This window comes from Triticum urartu, chromosome 2A (genome assembly GCF_056163025.1).
Source record: "Triticum urartu cultivar PI428250 chromosome 2A, HENAU_Tu73, whole genome shotgun sequence".
Classification (NCBI taxonomy): Eukaryota; Viridiplantae; Streptophyta; class Magnoliopsida; order Poales; family Poaceae; genus Triticum; species Triticum urartu.
In genome coordinates, this window is record NC_141874.1 from 83,118,211 (window position 1) to 83,144,325 (window position 26,115).

Consider the following 26,115-nt stretch of genomic DNA (forward strand, 5'->3'; position numbering starts at 1 on the left):
TTTTTATCATATTTATTTGAAAAAAATTGAAAACAATTTTATGCACACACGGTATTTACATTAGTATCCAATTTCTTTTATACCGTAGATACCGAAGGAGGTGACGAAACCGCAAACTTCGCCGAGCTAGACCCCGACAACTCCGAACCAGGCAAGCATGTTTGAGCCTTTGATATGATGAGTGTTTTGCATGTTTGCTTGAGTAGTTTTCTCATGGCATGTTTATATAAGCATATTGTGAATGTTATATTGCATGTAACGAAAGCTATAGGTGAGCTTCGAAGTTTGATGTGTTCATATGATGGTGAGATAACCTCATCATGTGGTGGCATGATAGGTTGTAAGCTGGTAATGTTGAAGCATGCCAGTCTTATGTCAACCATGTAACTCCAGTGTTAACATGGATCAAGTCTTGTTCCCGTTCGTCCCCGTCCGTGCTACCACATGTTTTCTGCAAAGAATGCAGTTTAGTAAGTTGCAAACCTCTCTCCTTGTACACACCAAATAGAGGGGTCGTGATGAGGGTTCCATGGCCCTCGATTAAAGCCCGTCATCCGGTCAGGGGGCATGGGTGTTTCCGGTTGGGACCGAGAGGGGGGCACCCCTTAGAGCGTGCGAATATATATTTGATCCTGTGCTATTCGAGGTTGTAGCCTCCCCGTCTCAGAGTTTTTCTTGAACGTTGCCTAGGGTGATCCCTGGCAGCAGAATGTGGAATGGGTGTGTACTAGTTAGATGTATTTCTTCTAAAATACCGTAAACGGAACTAGTCCTTTGTGACTACTGAAATCCGTTGGTTATGGATTAACAGTGCAAACTCTGCAGAGTCATAACCATTCGAGTAACCGTGTCCATGGCCAAGGACCTTGATCAACATATCAGTGCCAGTCTCCGTGTCTGTCTCAGTATCCGTCTCAGTGACAGTCTCCGAGAATGAGCATGAAACCGAGAATGGTAAACCCGGTTGAATGTTATTCCGGTGGATGGACTAACCAGTTTATTATTATGTACTAAGTATTTCCTTGGGATGATTTAAATTCATGAGCTACTTAAATTCGAATGACGAAATATAAGCCCTTTATGTGATGTCGCGCAGATGTCCGACTGCGGCATTCTTGTTATTTACTTTTGATATAAGCCCTTTATGTGATGTCGCTCAGACGTCCGACTATGGCATTCTTATTATTTACTTTTGATATAAGCCCTTTATGTGATGTCGCTCAGACGTCCGACTGTGGCATTCTTGTTATTTACTTGTGATATAAGCCCTTTATGTGATGTCGCTCAGACGTCCGACTGTGGCATTCTTGTTATTTAATTTTGATATAAGCCCTTTATGTGATGTCGCTCAGACGTCCGACTGTGGCATCCTTGTTATTTACTTTTGATATAAGCCCTTTATGTGATGTCGCTCAGACGTCCGACTGTGGCATCCTGATTATTTACTTTCATTATAAGCCCTTTTCGAGATGTCGCTTAGACATCCGACTGTGGCACGTATTGTCATTTACGTTTCAGTATAAGCCCTTTATGTGGTGTCGCCCTGACGCCCGACTGCGGCATGTTAATTTATTTTTACCTTTCGAGGCGTCGCTTCAGACACCCGATCGGTCTTCAGCTATTTTATTTGGATTTCGGGAGGACTATCGCCTGACTTCTTTTTATTTATCGTGCAGTGCAAATTTATTACCTGAGTGTGCATTACTAATCTGCTCATGTGCATCATGTTTGCATTTGTTATATCTTATGTCCAAACTATCTTGCGAGTACATTCAAAGTACTCACCTGGCTTGTTGATTTGCCCAGATGTTGACGAAGGCGATCTTATGGATGAAGAGTTCGATAGCGAGTCCGATGCCTAGAGGAGTCCCAGTCAGTCCCGTGCGGTCCTGGAGTTAGTCACTTGTATTATATACGCTTCCGCTACCCAAATAAAATCATCAAGCCTCACTCCGGTGCTTGATGAGTTGTAAGTTTTTGGAGTCATGTCACCCACTACACTGTGACATATCCACCATCACTTTTATTACGAGTCAGTAGTTATGCCACCATACTCCTTTGTTTCATATCCGCCCTTATGTGTAATATCGGCGTGCTTGTAATAAAATTGTTGAGCAGTCTCAGCGCAACCTTGTATAATATTTATTACTTCTGGATTTCTATATCAAGGATTTGTCTGCCAGTAAGGAGGATTCTTCTATACTGGTCAATACAAGGGTCGGCTTTTCAATAAATGTTTTATTGGAAAGCTGGTCCTGACATGACGCAACATGTTTTTGATGTTTAAATATGTTCAATTCTTGGATTGACTGTGGGGTTAGCCAGACCAACTCACTTGCAAAATTTGAGTTCATTCCGAATATGTCAAAAAATTGACCTCCTTCTCCGGAGACCGTTCGGGCGACCGAAGGCCCTGTCCGAAATGAGATTTTTTTCGACATCCTTGAAATGAACTCAAATTTTTTCCATAGTGTTCCACCATCATCACTAGGATGCATGATAAGTTTTGTGACTTTTTTCATTTTATGAAATTTCTATAATTTTTTCGGTGAAAACACCACATACCACACCCCGGCCGTGACGCAACATGTTTTTTATGTCCAAATATGTTCAATTCTTTGATTGACTGTTGGGTTGGCCATATCAACTCACTTGCAAACTTTGAGGTCATTCCAAATATGTCGAAAAATTTACCTCCTTCTCCGGAGACCGTTCGGGCAGGGCCGAAGACCTTGTCCAAAAGGAGTTTTTTTGACAGCCTTCAAATGAACCCACATTTTTTAGTGTTCCACCATCATCACTATGATGCATGAAAAGTTTTATGGCTTTTTTATCGCTTTAATATTTTTTTATAATTTTTTCGATGAAAACACCACATACCACACCCCGGACGTGACGCAATATGTTTTTAGTGTCCATGCATGACAAGTTCTTCGGAGACCGTTCGGATATGAGCGAAGGCCCCATGCATGTGTTTTGCGACTGATTTTTCTACAATTTGTGTGTCGATTATCGTCTCGTAATGTTAAAGTGCATGTTTCCGTTTATTTTTTGAAGTTGCACGACTAACATCAAATTAAACATACGGATTTTTTTTCAGATAAACCATTCCGAGTTCATTCATAATTCAAAATATTTTACATAACCCTAAACATAATCGAGCACTGCTCTTACATAACTTAGACCTAAATTTAAATATAAACCCTAAAACTAGACTACTCGTCGTCGCTGGCGCCGGTGAGGTTGACGACCGGCGCCATACCGCCGGCCTCTACTTCGCTGTTGTCACCGCCGCCGCCGTCGTCATCGCTGAAGTCCCACCAGTTGTCTTCCCGCGCCTGCTGCTCCTGCACCGCCGCTATGGCCGCCAGCCGCTCTCGTTCCTCACGAGTGGCCGCCGTCGTCGCCTCCTCTGCCAACCGGGCCAGCACCGCAAGTAGCCCCGGCGTGTCGTCGGGGTCTCCGTCTTGCGTGAGGGCGGCCTGCGCCGGCGGGATCTCAACCAGCGCCGGGGCAGGGGGCGCCTGCTGTGCCGGGGCAGTTGGGGCGGCTGGAGGTGGGCCGTGGCGGCGGCGACCACGGGAAGTGTCGGCCTCGCCGGTAATGTCCCCGACGGGAAGGCCGGCCGCCGCGTCCCTGAACGCGCCGAAGACGATGTCGAAGTTCCTCCCGCGCCAGAACCGGCGGCGGGCCCTCCGGTTGTACCGGCCGTCAGGGAAGGCGCAGAGCTGCTCCCTTGTCGGCGGCAGTCCCATGGTGGGGATGTCGTCCGCCCCGATCCGCCATGGCCCCGGCACCTTGGCTGCCGGCGGTACCGGGCCAGATCCTCCGTGTCGCCGATGGTGAGGCTCAGCGGCCAGACGCCGCCCGGCCACGCGCCCTCGTCGGAGTCGCTGGAAGACATTGCCGGCGAGGAGAGGAAGAGGGAGATGGGCGGGCGAGGGAGATGGCACGACGTGGAGAGGGCTGGCGCGGCCTTTTATAGACGACGGGGGAGGAAGGTGGGCGGGCGAGCCATCGGCGGCGCGCGCCACGAGGGAGAGGCGGACGGCCCAACGCGGGCGGCTGGCGACACGCGCGGCAGCGGTGGCGTGTGAAGGCGCGGCAGGCAAGGCAGGCAAGGCATCGGTGGCGTCTGGGCGCGGCAGCGGTGGCGTGGGAGGGCGCGAGGACGGCAGGCGCGGCAGGCGATGCGTCGGTGGCGTCTGAAGACGGGCGGGCGGTCGCCGCAGCGGCAGCACCCGACCGGTCGCGTCAACTGCCGGCCCGAGGCGGAAGGCTGGCGCAGGCGCCTGGTGGCCGCACGCGCGGCAGTGGAGGGCACGGACTACAAGGGCAGCGGGCGGGCGGCAGGAGATCAGCCGCGAGCAGTCGGCGCCTGCATGCACGCCGCAATTACTGCAAAGCAGTTAATTGCACGACGATATGGCCGTCCGCACCACGTCCACACGTACGCCCCCACCGGTCAACGCCGACTTTTTAAAGAAAACATGCCCTGCACCTGACATACTGGGCCCATGGATGCTAACTGCTCGGCTCGGCTCGCGTCCTCACGGCTGCCAAGCGGCTCGGCTCGTCCCGCAGCCGCGTATACACAGGCGCGCGGGGTATCAGCGTGGACGCGCAGGGTTACTTTTTTTATATAAAACAATCGTGTCCCTGGCAACAAAGGGGTATGGGGGAATCTCAACCCTTATGTGTTTAAGAGTGTACCGAAACAGAAGTGTCTAGGCATCTAGCCATCTAGGTGAAGCTTACCGCAATGCAAATCAAGTGACACATGGGTCGGGTCCCACGTGAAAGCCACCGTACTGCACGACTACAGAAGACCCCAACCTGGATATATGTCAAACTCTGCAATCTGAGACTTTTTTCTGAATAATGCACCGCATGCCCCTTTCTAAGAAACGCCAGCGGCCAGCCGACTGGCGTGAGCAAGCGTACTGGCGTCGACCACTACTAGCACGTAGCTCTCCCACAGCCACACTCCTCAATCATTCCGAGAGCTGTGCTCCAGAAAAAGAAACTGCAGAGGGGGCGAGAAGTGCAAAAAAAAAGGAGCTGCGAAGCTCTGCTGGCGCTCGCCGTCTCCGTCTTCTCCGGTCTCCACCATGGCCTCTTTCGCCGCCCTTCCGCTGGCCGCTCTCCTGGTGCTGGCCGTCTCGTGGGCATGGGAGCACCTCGTGTGGAGGCCCTACGCCATAGCCAGGAGGCACAGGGCGCAAGGGATCCATGGCCCCCCATACAGGTTCCTCAAGGGCTCCAACGAGGAGGTGAGGCGGATGAAGGCGGAGACGGCCGACGTGGTGCTCGACGTCCACGACCACAACTACCTCCCCAGGGTCGCGCCGCACTTCCTCAAGTGGAGGGCACAGTATGGTACGAGATTCTTCTCTTTTTTTGCGAATATGGTAGTACGAGATTCTGCTGGTAATTGATTTTGCTCAACGCTCCTCTGTTGCTGTTTTGGTCAATTTGTTACTACAGGCGACATGGATTTTAGTTACCTGTAAGCTCACTGTTGATCCTGTGCAGTTATGATCTACTACTGTATTCTAGTAGCAACATGGATATTATGTGAAGTACTATATATAGTTGATGATACGGATGATAATATGCATACCTGCACATGTGTGATATGTGTGAATGGTATACACTACACAGGAGAGCCATTTCTGTTCTGGTTTGGTGCCAAGCCCCGGATCTGTGTCTTTGACTACGAGTTGGTTAGGCAGATCCTTTCAAGCAAATCCGGACACTTTCCGAAGAACGACGCGCACCCGAACGTGTTGGAATTGCTCGGCAAGGGCCTGGTGTTGGTGAACGGTGTGGATTGGGTGCGCCATCGCAGGGTCATCAACCCTGCTTTTGCAATGGATAAGATAAAGGTAATTGATATTATGCCTTAACCACATAAAAAATTGTACTCCACAGCAAGCGTGATGCAAGCTGAATTCTAGTATGAATATCTGTCCACCTTGTACGGATAGAGATAGGAATGATCATATACAGAGTGTCAAACCAGTGACCTTTCCAAAAAAACGAATCAAATCAGTGAATGAAAATACAAAATAGGCATGGTTTACTTTTCTATGCAATTACTACTCATATTGTTTTTCACCTTCAATGTAGGCGATGACGGAAACGATGGTGTCTTGTGCCCAACGCACGTTCAGTGTGTTTGAAGATCAGGCATGCAAGAACACAAATAGAGAAATCCTAGTGGAATTCGACAAAGCAGTCCAAGGGTTAACAGCAGATATCATATCCCACACAGCCTTCGGAAGTAGCTACAAATTAGGAATGGAAGCCTTCCATGCCCAGAAAGAGCTCCAGTCAATCGCCATATCCAGTTTACTTAATGTGCAGATACCAGGATTCAGGTAATACGTACCCCGTATGCTTTCATTTGCATAATCCTGCAGGATGAGAAGTTCATTTCCTCGAATGCACATCCATTTGGCTCACTTAACTCCGTATGTTCTTTTGAGATTAGCTATCTGCCCACAAAAAGGAATAGGAGGAAGTGGATGCTTGAAAAGAAGCTTCGAAGCACGCTCATGCGTGTCATAAACTCGCGGTTAGCGTCGAAGGGGAGCGGATATGGAAATGACCTACTTGGTTTGATGTTTGAGGGCTGCACTACGACAGTGCAAGGGGGCAAGCAGGAGCAGCTAAGCTTGAGCATGGAGGAGATCCTACACGAGTGCAAAACATTCTTCTTCGCCGGTTACGAAACGACATCGCTTCTGCTCACCTGGACAGTGTTCTTGCTCAGTGTGTACCCAGAGTGGCAGGAGAGGCTACGGGAGGAGGTCTTGAGGGAGGTTGGAAAGGGTAACCCCACCGGCGACAACCTCGGCAAACTGAAAGAGGCAAGATCAAAAACCAACCCTTATCTTGATTTGATGATCATGTCTTGAGAAATTGCTTTGTGCATTAAAATATAGGATCATTCGACGCTCATGCATGCAATGAAAATTTCAATACATGTACAGCTAACTAGAACATGACATGTGTTGCAGATGATGATGGTCCTCCATGAAGCCCTGAGGCTCTACGGCCCTGCTCTTTTCATGCAGAGGAAGACCATAACTGACATGGTGGTCGGAGCCATAACAATCCCCAAGGACCATGCAGTTGTCATAGGCGCCCCATTCATGCACCGGGATAAAAAGGTCTGGGGTGAGGATGCGGATCAGTTCAACCCGATGAGATTCGCGAACGGGGTCGCCAGAGCGGCGAAGGTTCCACACGCCCTGCTGGCGTTCTCGATCGGGCCGAGGGCGTGCATCGGCCAGAACTTTGCGATGCTCGAAGCCAAATCCGTGATGGTGACGGTTCTGCAGAAGTTCTCGTTCGCTCTCTCCCCGAGCTATGTCCACGCTCCTGCGGATTTCCTCACTCTGCAGCCTAAGTTTGGCCTCCCCGTCGTTATGAAGCTGCTGGATATATGAAATGGAACCGGCTGGTTCTGAATGTTGCAGTACAGAACTTCTGAATTTTCTGCATGTGGTGCTTATAGTGCACGCAGTGTATATATTCTTTTCCAAATTAAGGTTGGAAAAGTAGTACGATTACAAGAAAATATATTGCATGTGGCTTGACCACCCGTCTGTTTGCATGGATAGTCTAATTTTCGATAATATATGCCTCCTGCCTTGCCTTTATCCCTAAGCTGAATCTACTCAGACACCTGCTGCGCCACTTGCACCGTTGTGGATGGTTTGCTGGCAAAGACTCTTGAATTCCCTCCCAGCCATAGCTTTCTCATGCGCGATTGTGTAACCGTAAGCCATTTCCCCCACACGAGCGAAAGCCAAGATTCCAAAAGGGTCGTAGAATTTGAAAGCCAGTTTATGGGGGTTTTTTTAGAAAAGGAGGAGGACCCCGCCTCTGCATCTGGACGATGCATGTAGCCACTTTATTAATTGTTCACACAAGATCGTACAAAGTCATACAACAGTCATACTTTCTAAATCTGTTAATGATATGCTAGATTTGAAAGCTGAACGAGCGTTAGATTTGATTCGTAACATGGCGGCGGTTAGGCCGATGAATGAATCGGAGATTGATGCGCTTGGGGTTAGAGTTCTAGATGGTTTGTGTGCTGACTTTGATCCTGCGGTACAGGAGGCGGAGGAGGAGAATGGGTATGGCCTCCCTGAAACTTCTAACCTTGAGGATGAGTCTTTGGTGATTCAGGATCATTCCGAACGTGCCGAACCCTCTGATATTCGCGTTAAGCCGAAACGGACCTGGAAACAGAAGGTTTATCCTGTGTCGGCTGTGCGTAGAAGTGCTAGGATCCGTACCTCTAAAAAATTTCATGATGAAATATGAGAGGCATCTTTTGGAACAGCAGAGGTCTTAAGGACTTGGCTAAAAGACGGTTTCTAGCAGAGGCTTCTCTTGAACATCATTTAGACTTTATTGCTTTGTCCGAGACTGGACGAGGTAATTTTTCTCCACAATTTCTTAGTACCTTATCTGGGGGGTTGATTTTGACTGGCACTGTCTCCCACCTCGAGGAAGATCCGGTGGGGTTTTACTTGGGGTTAAGTGTGAAACGTTGGAGGTTCGGAGTGTGGTGCTGGGTGAGTTTGCGGTAAAGTTTCGGGTCAGAACTAAAGCGGATGGGTTTGATTGGGTTTTGGTGGCAGTCTATGGGGCTGCGCAACCAGATCTCAAGCCAGATTTCTTGGCTGATTTGGTCCGTGTTTGCGGTAACGAGCAACTACCCGTCTTAGTGGGTGGGGATTTTAACATTATTCGAAGAAAGGAGGAAAAGAATAATGACAACTTTGACGGCAGATGGTCGTTTATGTTCAATACTATCATAGAAAGCTTGGATCTCAGAGAGATAGAGCTTTCAGGTAGGAAATTCACTTGGGCAAACTCGCTACCGGTTCCGACTTTTGAGAAGCTCGATCGTGTTTTGGCGAGCGTCGATTGGGAACAGAAGTTTCCTCTGGTAACGGTGCAGGCATTGACACGAGGTATCTCGGATCACACACCGTTACTAGTCGACTCTGGAGCTCAAACTCATATGGGTAATAAGAATATTTTTTCCTTCGAACTTGCCTGGTTTGAAAGAGAAGGGTTTATTGAGTTGTTAGCTAGAGAGTGGGCTAAAGACTCGGGGGGAAGGTCACCCATTGAGCGGTGGCAGTGCAAGATTCGTCATCTTCGAAGGTTCCTTCGTGGATGGGCTAAGCACACGAATGGGATATATAAGGCTGAGAAGGAAAGACTCCTTATGCTTATTCATTCCCTTGAGTTAAAAGCTGAAACCTTTATTTTAGATACTTCCGAGCTGGAGTCTAAAGTGGAGGCCGAGTTGAGGTTGAAAGCACTTCTCCGCGAGGAGGAATTGAAATGGGCTTTGAGAGCTAAGGTTCGTAAGGTTGTCCAAGGAGAGGACAACACTCAATTCTTTCATATGATTGCTAATGGAAAGCATCGTAAGAAGAGAATTTTTCAATTAGAACAAGATGAAGGGACGATAGTTGGTCAGGAAAACCTGAAAGTTTACATTACCAACTATTATAAGCAGTTGTTTGGCTCTCCGGAAGAGAGTTTTGTGTCTCTGGATGAGTCAAGAGTTAAGGATGTTTCCCAACTTGAGACGGAAGAGAATGAGATTTTGACTGCTCCTTTCACGGAGAAAGAGGTGTTTGAGGCTATTTCACAAATGAAGAACAATAAAGCGCCAGGACCCGATGGGTTTCCGGCGGAGTTCTACAAAAAGTGCTGACATTTTATTAAGGGTGACCTGTTGCCGATGTTTCATGATTTGTTCAATGGTCAGCTTCATTTGTTCAAGCTCAATTTTGGAACGATAACTCTTCTTCCTAAGAAGACGGAGGCTATTCGCATTGAGAAGTTCAGGCCTATCTGTTTGCTTAATGTCAGTTTCAAAATTTTCACCAAGGTTGGGACGAACAGACTCACGCAGATTGCGCATTCAGTTGTGCAACCGTCCCAGACCGCTTTCATGCCAGACAGAAATATCCTTTAAAGGGTGGTCGTCTTGCATGAAACGCTCCATGAGATTCACTCAAAAAAACTAGATGGTGTGGTTTTTAAAGTGGATTTTGAAAAAGCATACGATAAAGTTAAATGGCCGTTCCTTCAACAGGCGTTGCGTATGAAAGGATTTGACAAGGCCTGGCGAGACCAGATTGAGTCCTTTACGCAAAAAGAGAGTGTAGGGATTAAAGTGAATGATGATATAGGTCACTATTTCCAGACACATAAAGGACTAAGGCAAGGAGATCCCATGTCACCGATTCTATTTAACATAGTGGTTGATATGTTATCCATTTTAATAGGTCGGGCTAAGGATGCGGGGCAGGTTTCGGGCTTGGTTCCGCACCTAGTTGTTGGTGGTATCTCCATTCTGCAGTATGCCGATGATACAATCATCTTTATGGAGCATGACTTGGTGAAAGCAAGGAACATGAAGCTTATGTTGTGTTTATTTGAACAATTGTCTGGTCTCAAGATTAACTTCCATAAGAGCGAACTGTTTTGCTTTGGAAGAGCTAATGAGGACCAGGAGGCGTATAAGCAATTGTTCGGATGTGAGTTGGGTTCGCTACCATTTACATACCTAGGTATACCCATTCACCATCGTAAGCTGACGAACAAGGAGTGGAAATGCATCGAGGATCGTTTTGAAAAGAAACTGAGCTGTTGGAAAGGGAAGCTCATGTCATATGGAGGTCGATTAATTCTGATTAATTCGGTCTTAACCAGTATGCCCATGTTTCTTTTATCCTTTTTTGAGGTCCTGGTGGGGGTCAGGAAGAGGTTAGACTTTTATCGATCTCGTTTCTTTTGGCAGAATGATGAGTTGAAACGAAAGTATAGGCTTGCAAAATGGGATATCATCTGTAGGCCGAAGGACCAAGGCGGTCTAGGCATTGAAAATCTAGAGATCAAGAATAGATGTCTCCTTAGCAAGTGGCTATTTAAACTCTCGTCCGAGACAGAGGCTACATGGGCTCAGATTCTGCGGAATAAGTATCTTCAGGCTAAAACTTTGGCTCAGGTGACTGTGCGCCCGAATGATTCTCCGTTTTGGAAGGGGTTGATGAGAGTCAAGCCCCTATTCTTTAACAGGACGAAAATCTTAGTCGGTGATGGGGCTAATACGAGGTTCTGGGAGGATACGTGGCTTGGGGAGACGCCTCTAGCACTTCAATATCCTACTCTGTATAACATTGTTCAACGTCGAGAAGCCTATGTTGCAACTGTCTTACAGTCCACGCCTCTTAATATTAGCTTTCGGAGGACGCTAGTAGGCCATCGGTGGGAGGCTTGGCTTCATCTTGTACGAAGGTTGATGGATGTCCAGCTGTCTCAGCAGCCAGATAGATTGTTTTGGAAACTGACTAAGGACGGCAGGTTCTCGGTCAAATCCATGTATCTGGATGTCATAAACACTAGTGTCATTCCTTGCTCGAAGCACGTCTGAAAAGTTAAGGTACCTTTGCGAATCAAAGTGTTTATGTGGTTTGTGCATAAACAAGTGATTTTGACAAAAGATAACCTGGCAAAACGCAATTGGGTGGGTTCTGCTAGGTGTAGCTTTTGTGATTGTAACGAAACTATAAGGCACCTCTTTCTAGATTGTCCGCTGGCTAAGATTCTTTGGCGTTCGATTCATATTGCTTTTAATATTACTCCACCTACCTCTATCAATATGTTATTTGGAACATGGCTTGATGGGGTTAACTTGGATGTAGCAAGACACATTCGTGTCGGAGTGTGTGCCTTGTTATGGGCAGTATGGAACTGCAGAAATGATTTGGTTTTTAACAGAAAAACGAACTTTCACTTTTTGTAGGTTATCTTCAGGGCCACAGCATTAATCCGTATGTGGTCGTTACTCACTCCGACGGAGGCCAGGGGGCGTTTGGCTACTGCGTCTACCCGATGGGAGATGGTAGCTCGGGGTATTTTCAACCGGTTTGGATGGCGGTCATGTAATAGGATAGGCATGTAGTGCTCCTATTTTATTTGCCAGCCGGTTGTGGCTTTCTTGATTAGGCTCGCTGGAGCAGCTTGTTTTTATTTTCGTACCTTCAGATATTCGACATTTTTGTGACTACTTTTGTTTTTAATTATAAGCCGTATGCATCTTTCTGATGCAGAGGCCGGGGTAATACCCCTTTTCTAAAAAAATACAACAGTAAGACTAAAGCCACCATCTAGGCAACATATGTCGTTACTCCTAACCAGTTGATGAAGGGGCGCTGATAGTCTGGACCTAATACCAAACAGTCCTCGCATCCAAACCTAACATCTAAGACCTGAGGTCCCAACTAGGACGCCTGCCGGGTATGGGGCACCCACTAGTCCGACACACTCCTCAATCAGGACACCTGCCGAGTATGAGGCTGCCGCAGCCACCTGCTACCAATCCATCTTCAGTGTTGTACTGCTGCATCAACCTTGCCCGGTCTCGTTCCCGTCGACGCCACCATGGCGCCAGACAGCTCCACCGCCCTGCGCTCGTCCATCCAGCCGCATCCGTCGTTGATATGCAGTTGCACCATGCCGCCAATACTCGCCGTCATCGACGTGGTAGATACAACGCCGCTCCTCCTACCAACCTCCACACCGTCGCCGTTGTTGGAGCTACGCGGAGTCCACCACCCCTAGCACCTCTCCCCGAACAACTGAGCCTCCCAAGACGGCGCCTCCATGGAGGTTACGACGTGCAAGACGCCGCCGCCGCCCAATCCAATCTGAATTTAGGACTTTCGTCCGGGAGGTATTCGGAGGTGGATAGGAGGGACCTCGGCTTCGCCTCCAATAAGGGTAACGAAGTTTGAGGGACGTCGCCAATGCCGGGCTGTTCCAGCCGACCAAAGTTTCCTCCGGTCCCCATCCTATACCACCAAACCTTCGTCCGCTCCGGATCCGGCAGCGAGCCAAGAACCGAAACCTACATAGATGAGATTGCCATGGGGTCGAGAAGACATCCGTAGTAGATATCCATGCGTCGAATCAGACGATTCGACGTAGCTAGCGGCGAAGACCACCACCCCGCGCCGGCCGACCGTGTCCAGCATCAGATCGAGATCCGATCTGAACCCGGCGGCACCCGCAACCTCCTGCCACGTAGCCATCACCATACCGCGCGACGGGATCTCGCCGCCTCCACCGTACCGCGCACAACGTTGACAAGGGTAGCCCAGCCGCCGTGCCGCCGTACCCTACGCAAACCCCTTGCAATCCAGCCGTCCCGCCGCCGCCCTGCGGGCCAGGCTTTGCCTGGTGGCGCTGCGGACGGTGGGAGGTGGGAGGGCTCGAGTGGGAGTGCGACTAGGGTCCCCCCCCCCCGGGTCGCCCACAGGGGCGGCGCGAGGGGGCGAGGGGGAAAGCCAGTTTATGGTTGGCCCTGGCTGCAATAGAAGACTGCAGGTACCGCTGAAGTTTGAGAAACACCTGGTCCCCAACAGCAAAAAACACGTTCAGTGCGATGTTTATCTGCTTAAGCTTTCATGCGTTGTTGAGCACACAGCAGATGCTGCCTAACAAACTCCAACACCATCTCAAGGTTGTCGAGCCACGGTTGCAAATTTTCATAACAAATAGCGCCATCAGGTTTCAGACCAAAGTGACAAGGCAGATGGCCATAGATGATTTCAAAAGGAGTTTTACCCGTAGCCGAATGCCAATTGGTATTATATCAAAACTCACAAAGAGGGGTCCATTTGGGCGAGCGAGAAGGATGGCTACTGACAAAACAGTGCAAGAAACACTCAACTTGTTGATTGACACGTTCTGTCTTGCCATCACACCATGGATGGCGAGCTGAACTCCTACGAAGCAGAGTGCCAGTTTTTTGAAACAATTCCTTTCAAAAAACACTAGTAAAAATGTGATCACGATCAGACACAATAGAGAGTGGCATACAATGGAGCTTATAAACAGAATCCAAGAAAGCCTCTGCCACCTTTTTGAGCCATGAAAGTGTGATGTAAGGGAACAAAATGGCCGTATTTGGACAATTTGCTGATGACCATAGACAAACAGTTATACCTACCAATTGTGGGAAACCCTTTTACAAAATCGACCATGACCATTTCCAGTTATACCTGGCGGATGTGGGAAACCCTTTTACAAAATCGATCGTGGCCATTTTTCAAGGAGTTTTAGGCCCTGTTTATTTGGGCTTTTACTTCTGCTTTTGCAGCTTTTTCACTTTGGCAAAAGAAGCCACAGAGGCTCCTAAGGGGCTGACATGGAAGGCACTGGCTATTTTCTTGTGCAAAGCTGGATCAGCTCCAACCGAGATGCAACTGTCAACTCGGAGTAAACCAACTTTGAGAGAAAATTTAGCGTCAGCCTGAGGAGTAGTGGCCAGTCGTTGCAATAATTCAGAAGCAAAGGAATCATTGTATAGATGGCCACAATATCATCGAGCCACACCTGTTGGGTAGAAGAAATAGCATGCAGCTCATGTAATGTTCCACTCACTGAATGAGGCATGCGCGACAAAGCCTTGGCACCTCGATTCTCGGATCCTTTCTTATAGCTGATGGTATAATGTAAACCCAAAAGCTTGGTTAAAGCCTTCTGCTGCCAACTAATGTGCAAACGCTGATCAGTCAAACTAGCCAAATTGTGTTGAATGATGAAGTCTGATAACTGAAGATATTAACGCCAATGCTCCATTGCCGGCAAGATTGTCAAGTACTCCTTTTCATACACAGATAATGTTTGATTTCGTGGACCTAAAGCTTATAACTCACATACGCCAAGGGGTGACCTTCTTGCATCAGAACAGCACCAATACCCACCTCACAAGCGTCAGTCTCCACTACAAATTTCTTAGATAAATCAGGAAGAGCCAAACCAGGGGATGTAACCATGGCTTGTTTGAGAGCAACAAAAGCTTGTTTTCCCACTTCTGTCCAATGAAACAACACGCCCTTTTTAAGAAGGTTTGTAATTGGCCTACAAATGATCCCGTAATGTTGGATGAACTTTCTATATATATATATAGCCAGGCAGGGAAGCAGTTTTAAGCGGGAAACAGAGATGTTGTTGGCACCAATAGGTAAGAGGGGGGAGAGAGAGAGAAAGAGAGACCCCAATCCACACGCACCTCCTCCTCCTTCTCTGGCTCCTCTCCTCCAGCAGAGCTGCTCCCTCCTCTGCAGCAGATCCTCTCCAGCAACTCCTCATCCTCCTCCTCTTCAGTACATCAGCAACCAGCAACAGGCAACAGCAAGGAGCCAACTACCAAAATATACCTCCCCCATCCTCTACTCCTCTCCCTCCCACTTCTCCCCCACCCTCCTCTGCTCTGTTTCTTCCATGTTCAGTTGTTCATTGCTTGCTGCTTTTCAGTTGTTCGTTGCTTCCTTCTTTGCTGGTTGCTCAATGTTTTGTGCTAGCTGCTTTGCTAGTTGCTCACTGCCTCTTTTATAGTGGTTAGTGGATGCCTGGATGGTTAGAATAATGCATGATTACTGGGGGAGAGAAAGTGCAAACGGGATGGATGCTATATGGGCTCTACAATCAGCAGCAAGCGCAAGATGTGTACTGTGTATGCCTAGTTGCCTACCAAATTCTGCTGCTTAGAACTCTCTAAGGCGTCCGCCTTGCCTTGTGCCTTATCACTTAGGCGGTGAGGCGCCCCCCAGCGCCTTGCCTCGCCTTACCGCCTTAAAAACATTGGTGGTCACACTTCGTTCTATTTTGGGACTAACCTTAAAATGCATGATAGCAGAATTTTCTTTTCGTGTGGTTATGATTTCAGGAACCTTCTAGAACCCAAGAATTGCATGAAAAATCATTATATCATATGATGACAAAGGCATGTAGAAGGGGGTTGTGGGAAACGCAGGGGGCTCATGCCCCCCCCCCCCCCCCCCACACACACACACACATGCGCGCGCGTGTGCGTGCATCTAGGGCCTGATGTGCTCTAAGGGATTCAGCGAAGAGAAAATGGGGTTTTTGATGTGTGATCTACAAGCAAGTTGACTAACTTGATGTTCCTCGTCACAAGCACAAAACTATCAAATGAAGTAGCATATGTTGTGGACAAGAGTACAAGTGTATGGTTGAACCCATGCGAAGGAGTAAAGACATGGTTTTTTTTTGGAGATCATTCGTCTTTGTGAAGCATTGAAGAATGCGTGTGTGCTTAGTCAGTACCTTGAACCATTGGCCCTGATCATGGATCGGCTGACCGTGCCAATGAATGGAAACGTGTGTGTTAAACAGCGAGACAACTAGTGGCCTTGATGGAAGCCATCAACGACATGAACATCGACGCCAAGGTGATGCTTGCATCTACCAAGGCCTGTTGTGAAGGCATAACACTTGTTGCTCACTGCGCGGCACTCATGGCGAGCAATCTTTAAATTATTCAATAACACTTTTGGTGCATCGCGAGTAGTTCTCCTCATTGTCCCGTGGAATTCTTTTGTCGGAAGGCAACGATTGGCCGAACCTGTAGAAGCATGTGCTGATCCAGTGGGAGGGCATGGCCCCCACAAAAAAATGCAAAATGCTTTTTTACTAGCGCATGCATATGCATGTATCCATTATATTAATTTTGGTGCAACTTAAATACTACAGAACTTCAACCCTTCATAATGTTGGCTTCACATAGGTCGAAATCTAGGTCCACCACTGCGGTTAGGAGAGGTGATTTTTTTAAGCAGGAAAACATATAGCAATATTGTACTTCCTCCAATCCAAAATAAGTGTCGTGGTTTTTGTTTAGATTTGAACTAAAACTACGACACTTTTTTGGATCAGAGGAAATGTAATATTAAGAACTTGCTCCATTCCATAATTTCATGTTGTAAAATTAAATTATCGGATAGGTAATTTTGGCCTCTATTCCTTTTGGTTACCATAGATATTTAAAATAAACTACATGTTCACAAACATGAAAAAATTTACCCTAGTTTTCATATATATCACCCTAAATCTATTCCTCTTTTGGATTAGGGAGGATGGGTAGTCCCAAGGGGTCTCAGGCTCTCTGCAAATGTGGAGCAAAATGATGGAGTCTTTCGCAAAATTGTCATAGCTTACCTCGCTATGCGTTGCCGATCAGAGGCACTATAGAAGTGGGATTTGTTAGTATCATGCAATTTCTCATGGTTTGCTTATAAATCATCGTCCTGCGCATTTACGAAATAGATGCAGAGTGCCTGACCATTGAGGGAACCAAAAAGAAATCGTGATTTTTTTGTCTCAGGCACTAACTAAAAGTAGATGCAGAGTGTCCGACCATTGAAGGAACCAGAAACAAATCATGATTTTTTTTTTTGTCGGATTTTATGCATGGCAACTCAAACGTTTTTTTATGGCAACTTCAATTGTGGCGTAATCTTTTTTTTTTTGAAGGAAGGCCATCATGGCTAGCTTTATTGAAACTTTAACTAGGAATTACATCATCCAAAAGTTTGGGAATAAGATAAGCCGGAGGCTCATTAACCCAACTACTGTTAATCTTATTACAGAAACTATGACTAGCTAGCACATGAGCTGCTTGGTTCGACGAACGACCACAATGCTTAAATGTAATCTTCCCAATAAGCGACGAAACGTCCACACACTCGGCGAAAATGGCAGCAGCAGCATCCCACCATCTGGTTTGGCCTGAGCAGTATTCAATAACTGTTGTCGAATCTCATTCTGCTTCTACTCTAGGAAAACCAAGAGAGTTTGCAAAAGCGAGACCGTTTCTCATTGCCAGAGCTTCAGAGGTGACCACATCTGATACATGTGTTAAGTATTTGCATTGGGCTGCTAAGAAGTTACCTTTCTCATCTCGAATGACTGCTGCCGTTGCTCCAGTATCTTCATCTACATGGAATGAGGCATCCACATTCAACTTCACAAATCTCGGATTGGGTTTCAGCCACCTTTTTTCATGGGTATCTCGACTCCTTTGGTTTGCTTGATGGAAGTTGTTTGCAATAGCCAGAACTGCCATGGGCCATCTCAAGGACTGCGGTGGGGATCCATTGTGTGTGAATTCACGACGAAACTACCATAGGTACCAGCCCCCTAGGTCATTCATCAATAGTAAGTATTCAAGCACGGCTGGACCAGATCGATCTACCCCCATGGCCTCTTCGACAATTTCAAGAATCCCCAGGCTACTCCACAATTCCCTGGCATGAGCGCATTCAAAGAGGAGATGTTTGATATCCTCAGCCGCCTCCTGGCATATTGGGCATCCACCGTCAGACCCTACATGACGGTTCACCAGGATTGATTTTAAAGGAATTATACCATGCAAGGCTCGCCAACAGAATATTGAAAGTTTGTGTGGAATCATCAGCTTCCATAGTTGTGGCATAATCAGTTGGTAAACATGTGTCAAAACGTTCAAGCTGACAATCCAAACAGTTCCTCATGGTGCTGCCACCCGTGATTGTGAGGGACGTGCGTTGATTTGCAGAGCCTGCCTTTATGTTTCTCAAAGCAACACTTCATTTGGGGATTCTAAAGCGTGGGCTTAAGGCTGTGCAATCCTCTAAGTTCATAAATTGAAACGATTAAGGCACCGTACAGCGCTAGGCACGACAGCTTCTTATTTCTTGGTGGTAAGATTGAGTTTCGAGTCACATCTCGGATATGGAAACAATTGTAAACAAGAACATCTCGATCATCCTATCACAGTTATCAAAGACTGATTTTACTCCACATGATAGATGTTTCGCCATTACAAACCGCTCAGCAGTTCAACTATTTAAAGGTAGCAGACATTCAAGACCAGGGCATCACTCAAAAACAAAACCAGTAGCATTTCTGTAAGAGGGGTAACTAAATGGGACGACAATAATGTTTTCCAGATCGACAGATCCCAGTACCAAGAATCCAGCAGCAACAGGTGGGTGAACAAAGATTCTAGATCTTGTTGAAGGCAACGATGTCACACGACTGGACATACTCGTTGATGGGCGTCTCGCAGAGCACTTCCTCAATAAGAGTGTCGACAGACACGAGGTCGTCAATGATTGTCAGCATGATCTGGAGCTTCTTGATGCCATAACCTACGGGCATAAGCTTAGCTGCAAGAGTGAAAGCATTATGTTAACTTTCTCAAACTGTTGCATCAGTGAGGTATGATAAGAGATATATACTATATGAAAAGAAATGAGTTCCTTACATGCACCCCAGGTGAGACCCTCCATTTGAACACTGCGGACAGCCTCCTCCAACTTCTTCATGTCAGTCTCATCGTCCCATGGCTTGATGTCCATGAGGACAGAGGATTTGCCACCTAAATAAGCTTGGAGTTAGCACAAACTGGACAATGAAAATGTATGCCAGACTAGGTGAATGCTGCAGAATAGTTGCCTAGAACTCCGCAGAAAATTTAAGCATACAGCACTAGAAGAGCTTACTTTCTTTCTTCTTTGCAGGCTTGGCAGCCTCACGCTCAGCTGCAGCTTTCTTGTCCTCCTCGGTCTCATCGCCAAACAGATCCATGTCATCATCGTCGTCTTCATCCTGCAAGGTCAAACGCACAATGCAGAGCAATAATTATATTCGAATTCAAATGAGGCCTATGAAGATTGACATAAATGTAACTGAGATAGTACTTCAGCAAACATTCATTAATGTGAAGCATTCAGAGCTTGGCATACACACAGTTCTAATTACTAAAAGAACGATTATCATTCCCTCAAAACTACAATTTGGAGTTCTAGCACATGCTGCAGTCACTATAGAACTTATTATAGTAACAATAAAGCCTTCAAAGGGCAAATAAAAGCACCGATTGCTCAAACTCTCAAAGTAGTAATTGACACAACAAACATGGACAAGCAGGAGCAAACCTTGGAAGCGGCAGGAGCAGCTGCAGCAGGAGCCGATGATGCACTCACCCCAGAGGACTGGCCAGGGAACCTGCATAGTCAGCAAAGGCATTAAGAAACCATGCATATAATTACACCATTCGATAGGCCAGATTAATCTGCCATGCTAAGTGACAGCATACTAAGATAGAACAGCACATACTAAACTTCGTACCTTGAAGCAACAGCCGCGGCGACGGTGTCATACCAGCGGGCAGCGTTCGGGAACTCGGCGCTGGGCTTCACGGGCACCGCCGCGAACACCTTGACGTCGTCCTTGGTGATCCCATCGCTGCAGAAGCATCACAAAAACCACTCATAAGCAAACACAGCCGCATCCAGCCAGATAAATCACCAGATTTGCAAAATTCGGAACTAAGGAGAAGAGATCCCATGTTGTAGGCAATCAAATATCGCAGCGCAGATCAGTTCAAACCTAGCTAATCCAACTGCAGACCACTACGAACTAGCAGATCTGATAGAGTACAGCGAGTGAGTAGGGTAGGCGACTGTGCTCACCCGGAGATGTAGGTCTTGCCGGCGAGGTGCGCCTCGAGGGCCTTGAGCCCGTCGGCGGTGTGGAGGTCGGAGAACGTGACGGCCATCGGATCCGGCGAGCTCGGGGGCTTGTCGAATTCGCTGGGGGGGCGGCGGCGGCGGCGCTGGAGGCTAAAATCCCAAAACCCTAGCGAGACCGAGAGGGGAATGCGGGGTAGCCAGGGCCGGCTATTTATATCTGGCGGTCGCGCCGGTGGGTCCCACGTCGCGCACGCCCGTGCGATCTGGCATCTACGGTGGGGATATTCCCTGGGAAAGCTACACGGGCATCCTGGCCGCTCGATCGGATCTCTCGCCGTTGGACGGTTCAGATTCGATCGTGCCACTGGATAGAGCCCTCTGCTCCTTGCTCAGCTCCCTCGTCGTCTTCTCCGGCGAGCTCCCATGGTATCGCTCGCTGCCCCGGCCTTCCACTCGCTGGCCTCGCAAGCCTCCAGGGCCTGCACCACGAGGGCGTATTCGCAATGCGAGAGCGCTCCCGGCCGCCGTGGAGCGAAGGCGCGGCCTCGGGCGGCGGGGACTGCGCAGGCGGCGGCGGTGGAGGCGGAGGAGACGCCGAGGTTCAGGTGGGATGCGCTCGGGTCCGACCTGTCCGAGCCCCAGGAGCAGGCGATGCGCGGCCTGTCCCCCAAGCTGCCCAACCGATGCAGGGCGCTGATGCCGCGCGTCGTGTCGCTGTCCCCCGGCGATGAGAATCTCGGCGTGGTCCTTGCGTTCTGGGTGAAGGCCATGAAGCCCAAGAGGGCGGACTGGTTGCTGGTCCTCAAGGAGCTCAAGGCTATGGAGAGCCCGCTTCTCGCTGAGGTCAGTGGGCATTATTTTTCCCCCAAATCTCGTTGATGAATCTTTGGAGCAAATGGAAATTACATGGTGCGTTTGCTGGACTGTGGTTAGGGGTGGTTGCTCAAGTACTAGAATCACCTAGGGAGTGATCATTTTTCATGATTATGAAGCAGTTGAATTAGCTACTTACTTGAGAACGTGAAATGTCCTCTGCTTGTTGCTGCACTAGGTTGAAATCGTTGTTATTTTTCGGCACCACCATTGCCTGAGTGAGATTTCATTTGCTTGGAGAATGAACATGGTCTTAGTTTACTCACATCTTCTTTAGGGAATTTTGAGTTTAGAATTTTATGCACTTCTGATCTGAACTCCTTACTGAACATTGAATTAGAAATGGCTGAACTTCTGAATTGCGTCAATGGTGACTGTTCGCATTAATTTTATCGGCAATGTGACCTTACGAATGGACTGTGTGTTGGCTAGGTACTAGAATATGCACTGCTGGAGGATTCTTTCGAAGCGAATGTGCGCGACTACACCAAGTTGATGCAAATCTACGGCAAGCAAAATCTGTTGCGGGAAGCCGAGGAAGCATTCCAGGCCATGAAAGCCAGAGGCCTCCCATGTGATCAGGTCATGCTGACTGCACTGGTGGACATGTACAGCAAGGCCGGGGATCTCACCCGCGCAAATGAAACATTCGAAGAGATCGTGTTGCTGGGCCTACCGCTCGATAAGCGCGCGTACGGTTCGATGATCATGGCCTACATCAGAGCAGACATGCTAGACCAAGCAGAAGATCTGATCAAACAGACGGAGGATCAGCAGGTCTTCGCAGGAAAAGAGGTCTACAAGGCTCTGCTTAGAGCATACTCGTACAAAGGCGATTCAGAGGGGGCGCAGCGGGTTTTCGACGCGGTACAGTTCGCGGGGACGGTGCCGGACACGAAGCTGTGCGCGCTCCTGGTGAACGCGTACTGCCTCTCCAATAGGATCGACGAGGCTGTCTGTGTGACCCGAAACATGAGGAGTGTGGGACTGGAACCGTGCGACAGGTGTGTCACCTTGATACTCGGCGCGTACGACAAGGCCAACAAGCTGGAAGGAGCATTGGAGTTTCTGGCGGAGCTTGAAGAGAATGGTGTCGTGATCGGTCAAGAGCCGTCGCAGTTGCTTGCGGCATGGTTCGGGAGGCTTGGGGTGGTTCATGAAGTGGAGCAGGTCCTGGAGGAAGTGAGTAAGAGTAGCAAGAGCAAGCAGAGTGTTTCACTCCTGAAGGAAGGGACGAAGAGTTGGAAGAGCAAAGACAGGGTCAAGAAGGAATGGAGAAAAGGCAAAAAGAGCAAACACAGCATTTCAGTACACCAGCAACCCAGCATTTCAGTCCAGACGAAAGGGGCAACCAACAGGAAGAGCAAAATCACTCGGTCCATTACCTCTGCAACTGAAGTGATTTTGTAACTCCAGTGCCATTTGCGTTCATATTATGACAATATGTTTTCAGAAATCACATGCACAATCATGAGGAACCCCTAATCACAAGAGGCAGGATGCCAGGATCTATGTGAGTAAGTGTATGTAGCTGAAACTCTAGTGCAGAAGAGAAATAAGATTCCACAAAACCAGGCAACAGTAATGCCAACGTAACATCTCTCTGGAAAAAAATGTCAACTTAACATTAATACATCTTGTTCATGATATGAAAAGCAGGGCTCCTCAATTCATGCTCTTCTAGATTATAGACCTCAAAATGTGTCCCAGTGCAGAGAGAAACAACTTCGAAATAAGATTCTTGGGGCTCCTCTTGTTCGCCGTCGTCATTGGCTGCCATCTCTTGATCTTGGGGCTCCTCTAGCTTGTGCTTCTTTTTATTTTCCTTCTTCTCTGTCTCAGGTTCAGCTTCTGCTGCGGCCGTATTGGCAGACTTATCAAGATCCATGGCGTCACCATCAGCCTCAGATTTGGACTTCTTTTTCTTACTTTTCTTGGCAGACATGTCACTGTTCTCCTTCTCCTTCTCCTTGTCTGCGGAAGAGGGCAAGGTGTAAATTTACACATGTACAGAAAGACTTGAAATTAAGTGATTGAGAGACCAATATATAAAGAGAAGTACCCTTACCCTCCTCTGAGACTGTGTTGGTCATACCCTCAATTGCAGCTTTCATTACATCAAGGTTCTTGCGTGGTGCAACACCCTTGTCATGAAAGTCTAATCTCTCCTCGACTTGTTCACGCAGTTTCTCACTGAAAATGGAGCTACTCATCTCTGGAATTCATAACCCAGTGAGGAAAACAAACAAGAAAGCAGTCAGGATGTTTAACCTTTGCAGACAAAGTCCTTCAACTAACCTCAATAACAGTCAATGCGTGAAGCAATTGAGCATTTGTTTGCCAGGTATCTAGCCATTCTTCCCTTGTTCTTGGTCGATGAGTGGAATATGGAAATATAATAATACAAATATTAATGTCTCTAGGGTATATTTCCCATCTAAAAAAAGGGTATATTTCCAACAGTTTTTTCTTATTTTTCAATTCTAAACATAATTATACATATGTATGTTTTTTTGGTTCTCTCCAAGAAAAATTAAAAACCTCTTCCTTTTTCCTTTTTGTGTGGGTTGTGATTTTTTCCCTTTCCTTTTTTCTTTTTTGCTATTTTTTTCTTTTCCTCGTTATCATTTTAAATATTTACGAACATTTTGAACTCAAATATTTTTTCGTTGTAAGTTGCATGTCCATCACCAAACACGTGAATGCAAGTATCACCCACGCCTCAAAACTGCATGTTTTCAAAGCGGACGTAACTTGGGAGGCGGAAATGGGTAGTTGCATGTCTCCTACTAGACGCTACCTCTGACATGCAACTAGATCTGACCCATTTTTCGTCTCGGTTGCAAATTCACCCTCGCCACGCAACTGAGGGAGGGGGAGGAGGGCGACTCTTTTTTTTTTGTCTCAATTGCAAGTCCACCCCAGGATGCAACTGGACTCGCCTCTTTTGTTCTCCTAGTTGTGATTCCATCTGTCATACGCAACTGGGGATGACCTATTATTTGTCCCAGTTACAAGTCCACCCCCGACCCCTTTTGTCCCCAATTGTAAGTCGACATCCGGCATGCAACTGGGCCTTGTCCCTTCTTTGTCCCTATGCAACTAGACTGTTGACTAGTTACATGTCCATAATTTAAAAACAGTCATGAATTTTTTTATTTTAAAAAAATCATGAACATTTTCTTAAAATTGTGAACTTTTTAAAATGGCGACTTCGTCACATTTGTGATTTGAAAAAAATCATGATTTTTTTCGAATTCTCTCAAATTCACAAATATTTTTAAGTTCATGCATAATTTTTTATTGCGTGGAAAATTTTTACATGCGTGAACATTTTCTAAATTTATTAGCATTTTTAATACTCACAAACATTTTTTTGTATCCATGAACAATTTTAAAATTTACAAACACTTTTTCTATTCATGAACTTTTTTTATCCGCATACATTTTAAATCAACAAACATTTTTTTTTAATTTGTTATTTTAGATTTCCTTTTGTATAGTTCTTGTTTTATCACGTATGGTTGTTCCTATCTTTCCCTACTAATAAACCAGCGGTCGCTTCTGGTCGTACGTCGCTGACGTTTTTTCAAAGAAGCCCCTATGCTTTTGCGTATTAAACCCGCAGTACTATTTTAAGTGAATCTGATAAAATCGTTTTCACAAAAAACACCCTGCATCTGCCGGTGCCCGCCGCCGCCGACCGCACCCAACACCTCCATGCGCGGGCTCGCGCTCGTGCCTCCTCGCCGCCCCGCGCCGCCGACGGACGAGCGTGCCGCCATGCCCTCTCTCCTTATTCCCTCCCCTTTCTCCGGTTCTATTTCTCACCTCCCTCTTTCTCTTTTACAGGAGGCGGAAGCCATGGCCGCCGGACCGCCGCCCCGCGTCGGCCGGCCATCGGAGCGCCGCTGCCGGACCAACGCGCCGCCCTTCCCTCCTCTCCTTCTCCCCCTCCCTCCGGTTCTATCTCTCACCTCCCTCTCTCTCTCCTTTGCAGGAAGCCACGGCCGCCGGACCTCCATGCCTCCGCGAGCTCGCGGCCGGCCTATGACCTCTACGCTGCCTCCAGTCCTCTCCGGACACCTCCTTGTATTCTTCTCATTCTCCGACGCTGCCAAGTTCGCCCGAGGAAGAAGCGCCGAGTTTGCCGGAGGAACAAGAACATCCGTCCAATGTCGCCTGAGCTACACCAGAGGTATGTATCCCCTTGATATTCACTGGATGGAATCCCCTGTTTACATCCAAAGGTACTAAGTTTGTGCAATTCAGAATATTGATGGTCAAGATATCCCCAAATAACAGTTATGCCTATTAGTCTTAGAGGATTTTCTGTCCAAGCAGATTTATGTTTTGCAAGAATTAGTCTACTTATTACAGGTAGAACCAGTTTTTCGTCACAACATGAATTTCCTGATGATATCCGTAGTGTGCTCATTTGCTTGATTTGGTCAAGTAGAGCAAGCTTTACAGATTTCAGAATTCAGTTAATGGAATAAGTTAGAATTATGGTTCCTTTTCAGTGGGCAGTGGGCATCATATATTTTGTATTATGTTGTTGCAAAGTAGTATAGTTTAATTATATGGTTTTACCACTAGCTCTACAAAGATATCATCCATGGTCCCTGCTTGTATTGCATTGCATACATAACACTATTTGTTTGCTAGCTTGACTGAACTTTAGCCGCTGCTCCTACGATGGCCAAAGTATAGGTTGCAGCTCGATCTGGGACTTGCAGTAGGAAAGCAAGCCACGATTTCTTCTTAGGGAAGTGAGTTGTATCCTTGCCGAAATGTACATCTCGATTCCAGTTTTATTGGACTATTCAAGTGTCAACTCTTCGCATGGATATATTCATATTTGATC

General features: G+C 47.3%; 3 protein-coding genes and 1 long non-coding RNA gene across 4 annotated transcripts; 3 read left to right on the forward strand and 1 right to left on the reverse strand.

Annotated features, from left to right (window-relative positions):
- The first annotated feature begins 4,945 nt into the window (after positions 1–4,945).
- On the forward strand, positions 4,946–7,670 carry LOC125535827 (cytochrome P450 709B2). Its single transcript, XM_048698898.2, has 5 exons — positions 4,946–5,379; positions 5,665–5,888; positions 6,133–6,383; positions 6,497–6,875; positions 7,026–7,670. The coding sequence occupies exons 1-5, from the start codon at positions 5,112–5,114 to the stop codon at positions 7,455–7,457; spliced, it is 1,554 nt and encodes a 517-aa protein (XP_048554855.2). The 5' UTR covers positions 4,946–5,111; the 3' UTR covers positions 7,458–7,670.
- Positions 7,671–18,675: 11,005 nt separating this feature from the next.
- Positions 18,676–20,577, reverse strand: LOC125535832 (Translation elongation factor EF1B/ribosomal protein S6 family protein). Its single transcript, XM_048698903.2, has 6 exons — positions 20,376–20,577; positions 20,032–20,148; positions 19,839–19,908; positions 19,404–19,509; positions 19,166–19,279; positions 18,676–19,067 (listed from the first exon to the last, which is right to left on the reverse strand). The coding sequence occupies exons 1-6, from the start codon at positions 20,459–20,461 to the stop codon at positions 18,904–18,906; spliced, it is 657 nt and encodes a 218-aa protein (XP_048554860.2). The 5' UTR covers positions 20,462–20,577; the 3' UTR covers positions 18,676–18,903.
- A 139-nt stretch (positions 20,578–20,716) lies between these two features.
- On the forward strand, positions 20,717–23,321 carry LOC125535831 (Tetratricopeptide repeat (TPR)-like superfamily protein). Its single transcript, XM_048698901.2, is given in 3 exon segments — positions 20,717–21,218; positions 21,681–22,615; positions 22,617–23,321. Coding segments are annotated over 3 exon segments (1,389 nt in total). The 5' UTR covers positions 20,717–20,798; the 3' UTR covers positions 22,651–23,321.
- Positions 23,322–24,927: 1,606 nt separating this feature from the next.
- On the forward strand, positions 24,928–26,115 carry LOC125535833 (uncharacterized). The gene is made up of 2 exons (XR_015615769.1): positions 24,928–25,446; positions 25,962–26,115. It is a non-coding gene; the product is annotated as an uncharacterized LOC125535833 (long non-coding RNA).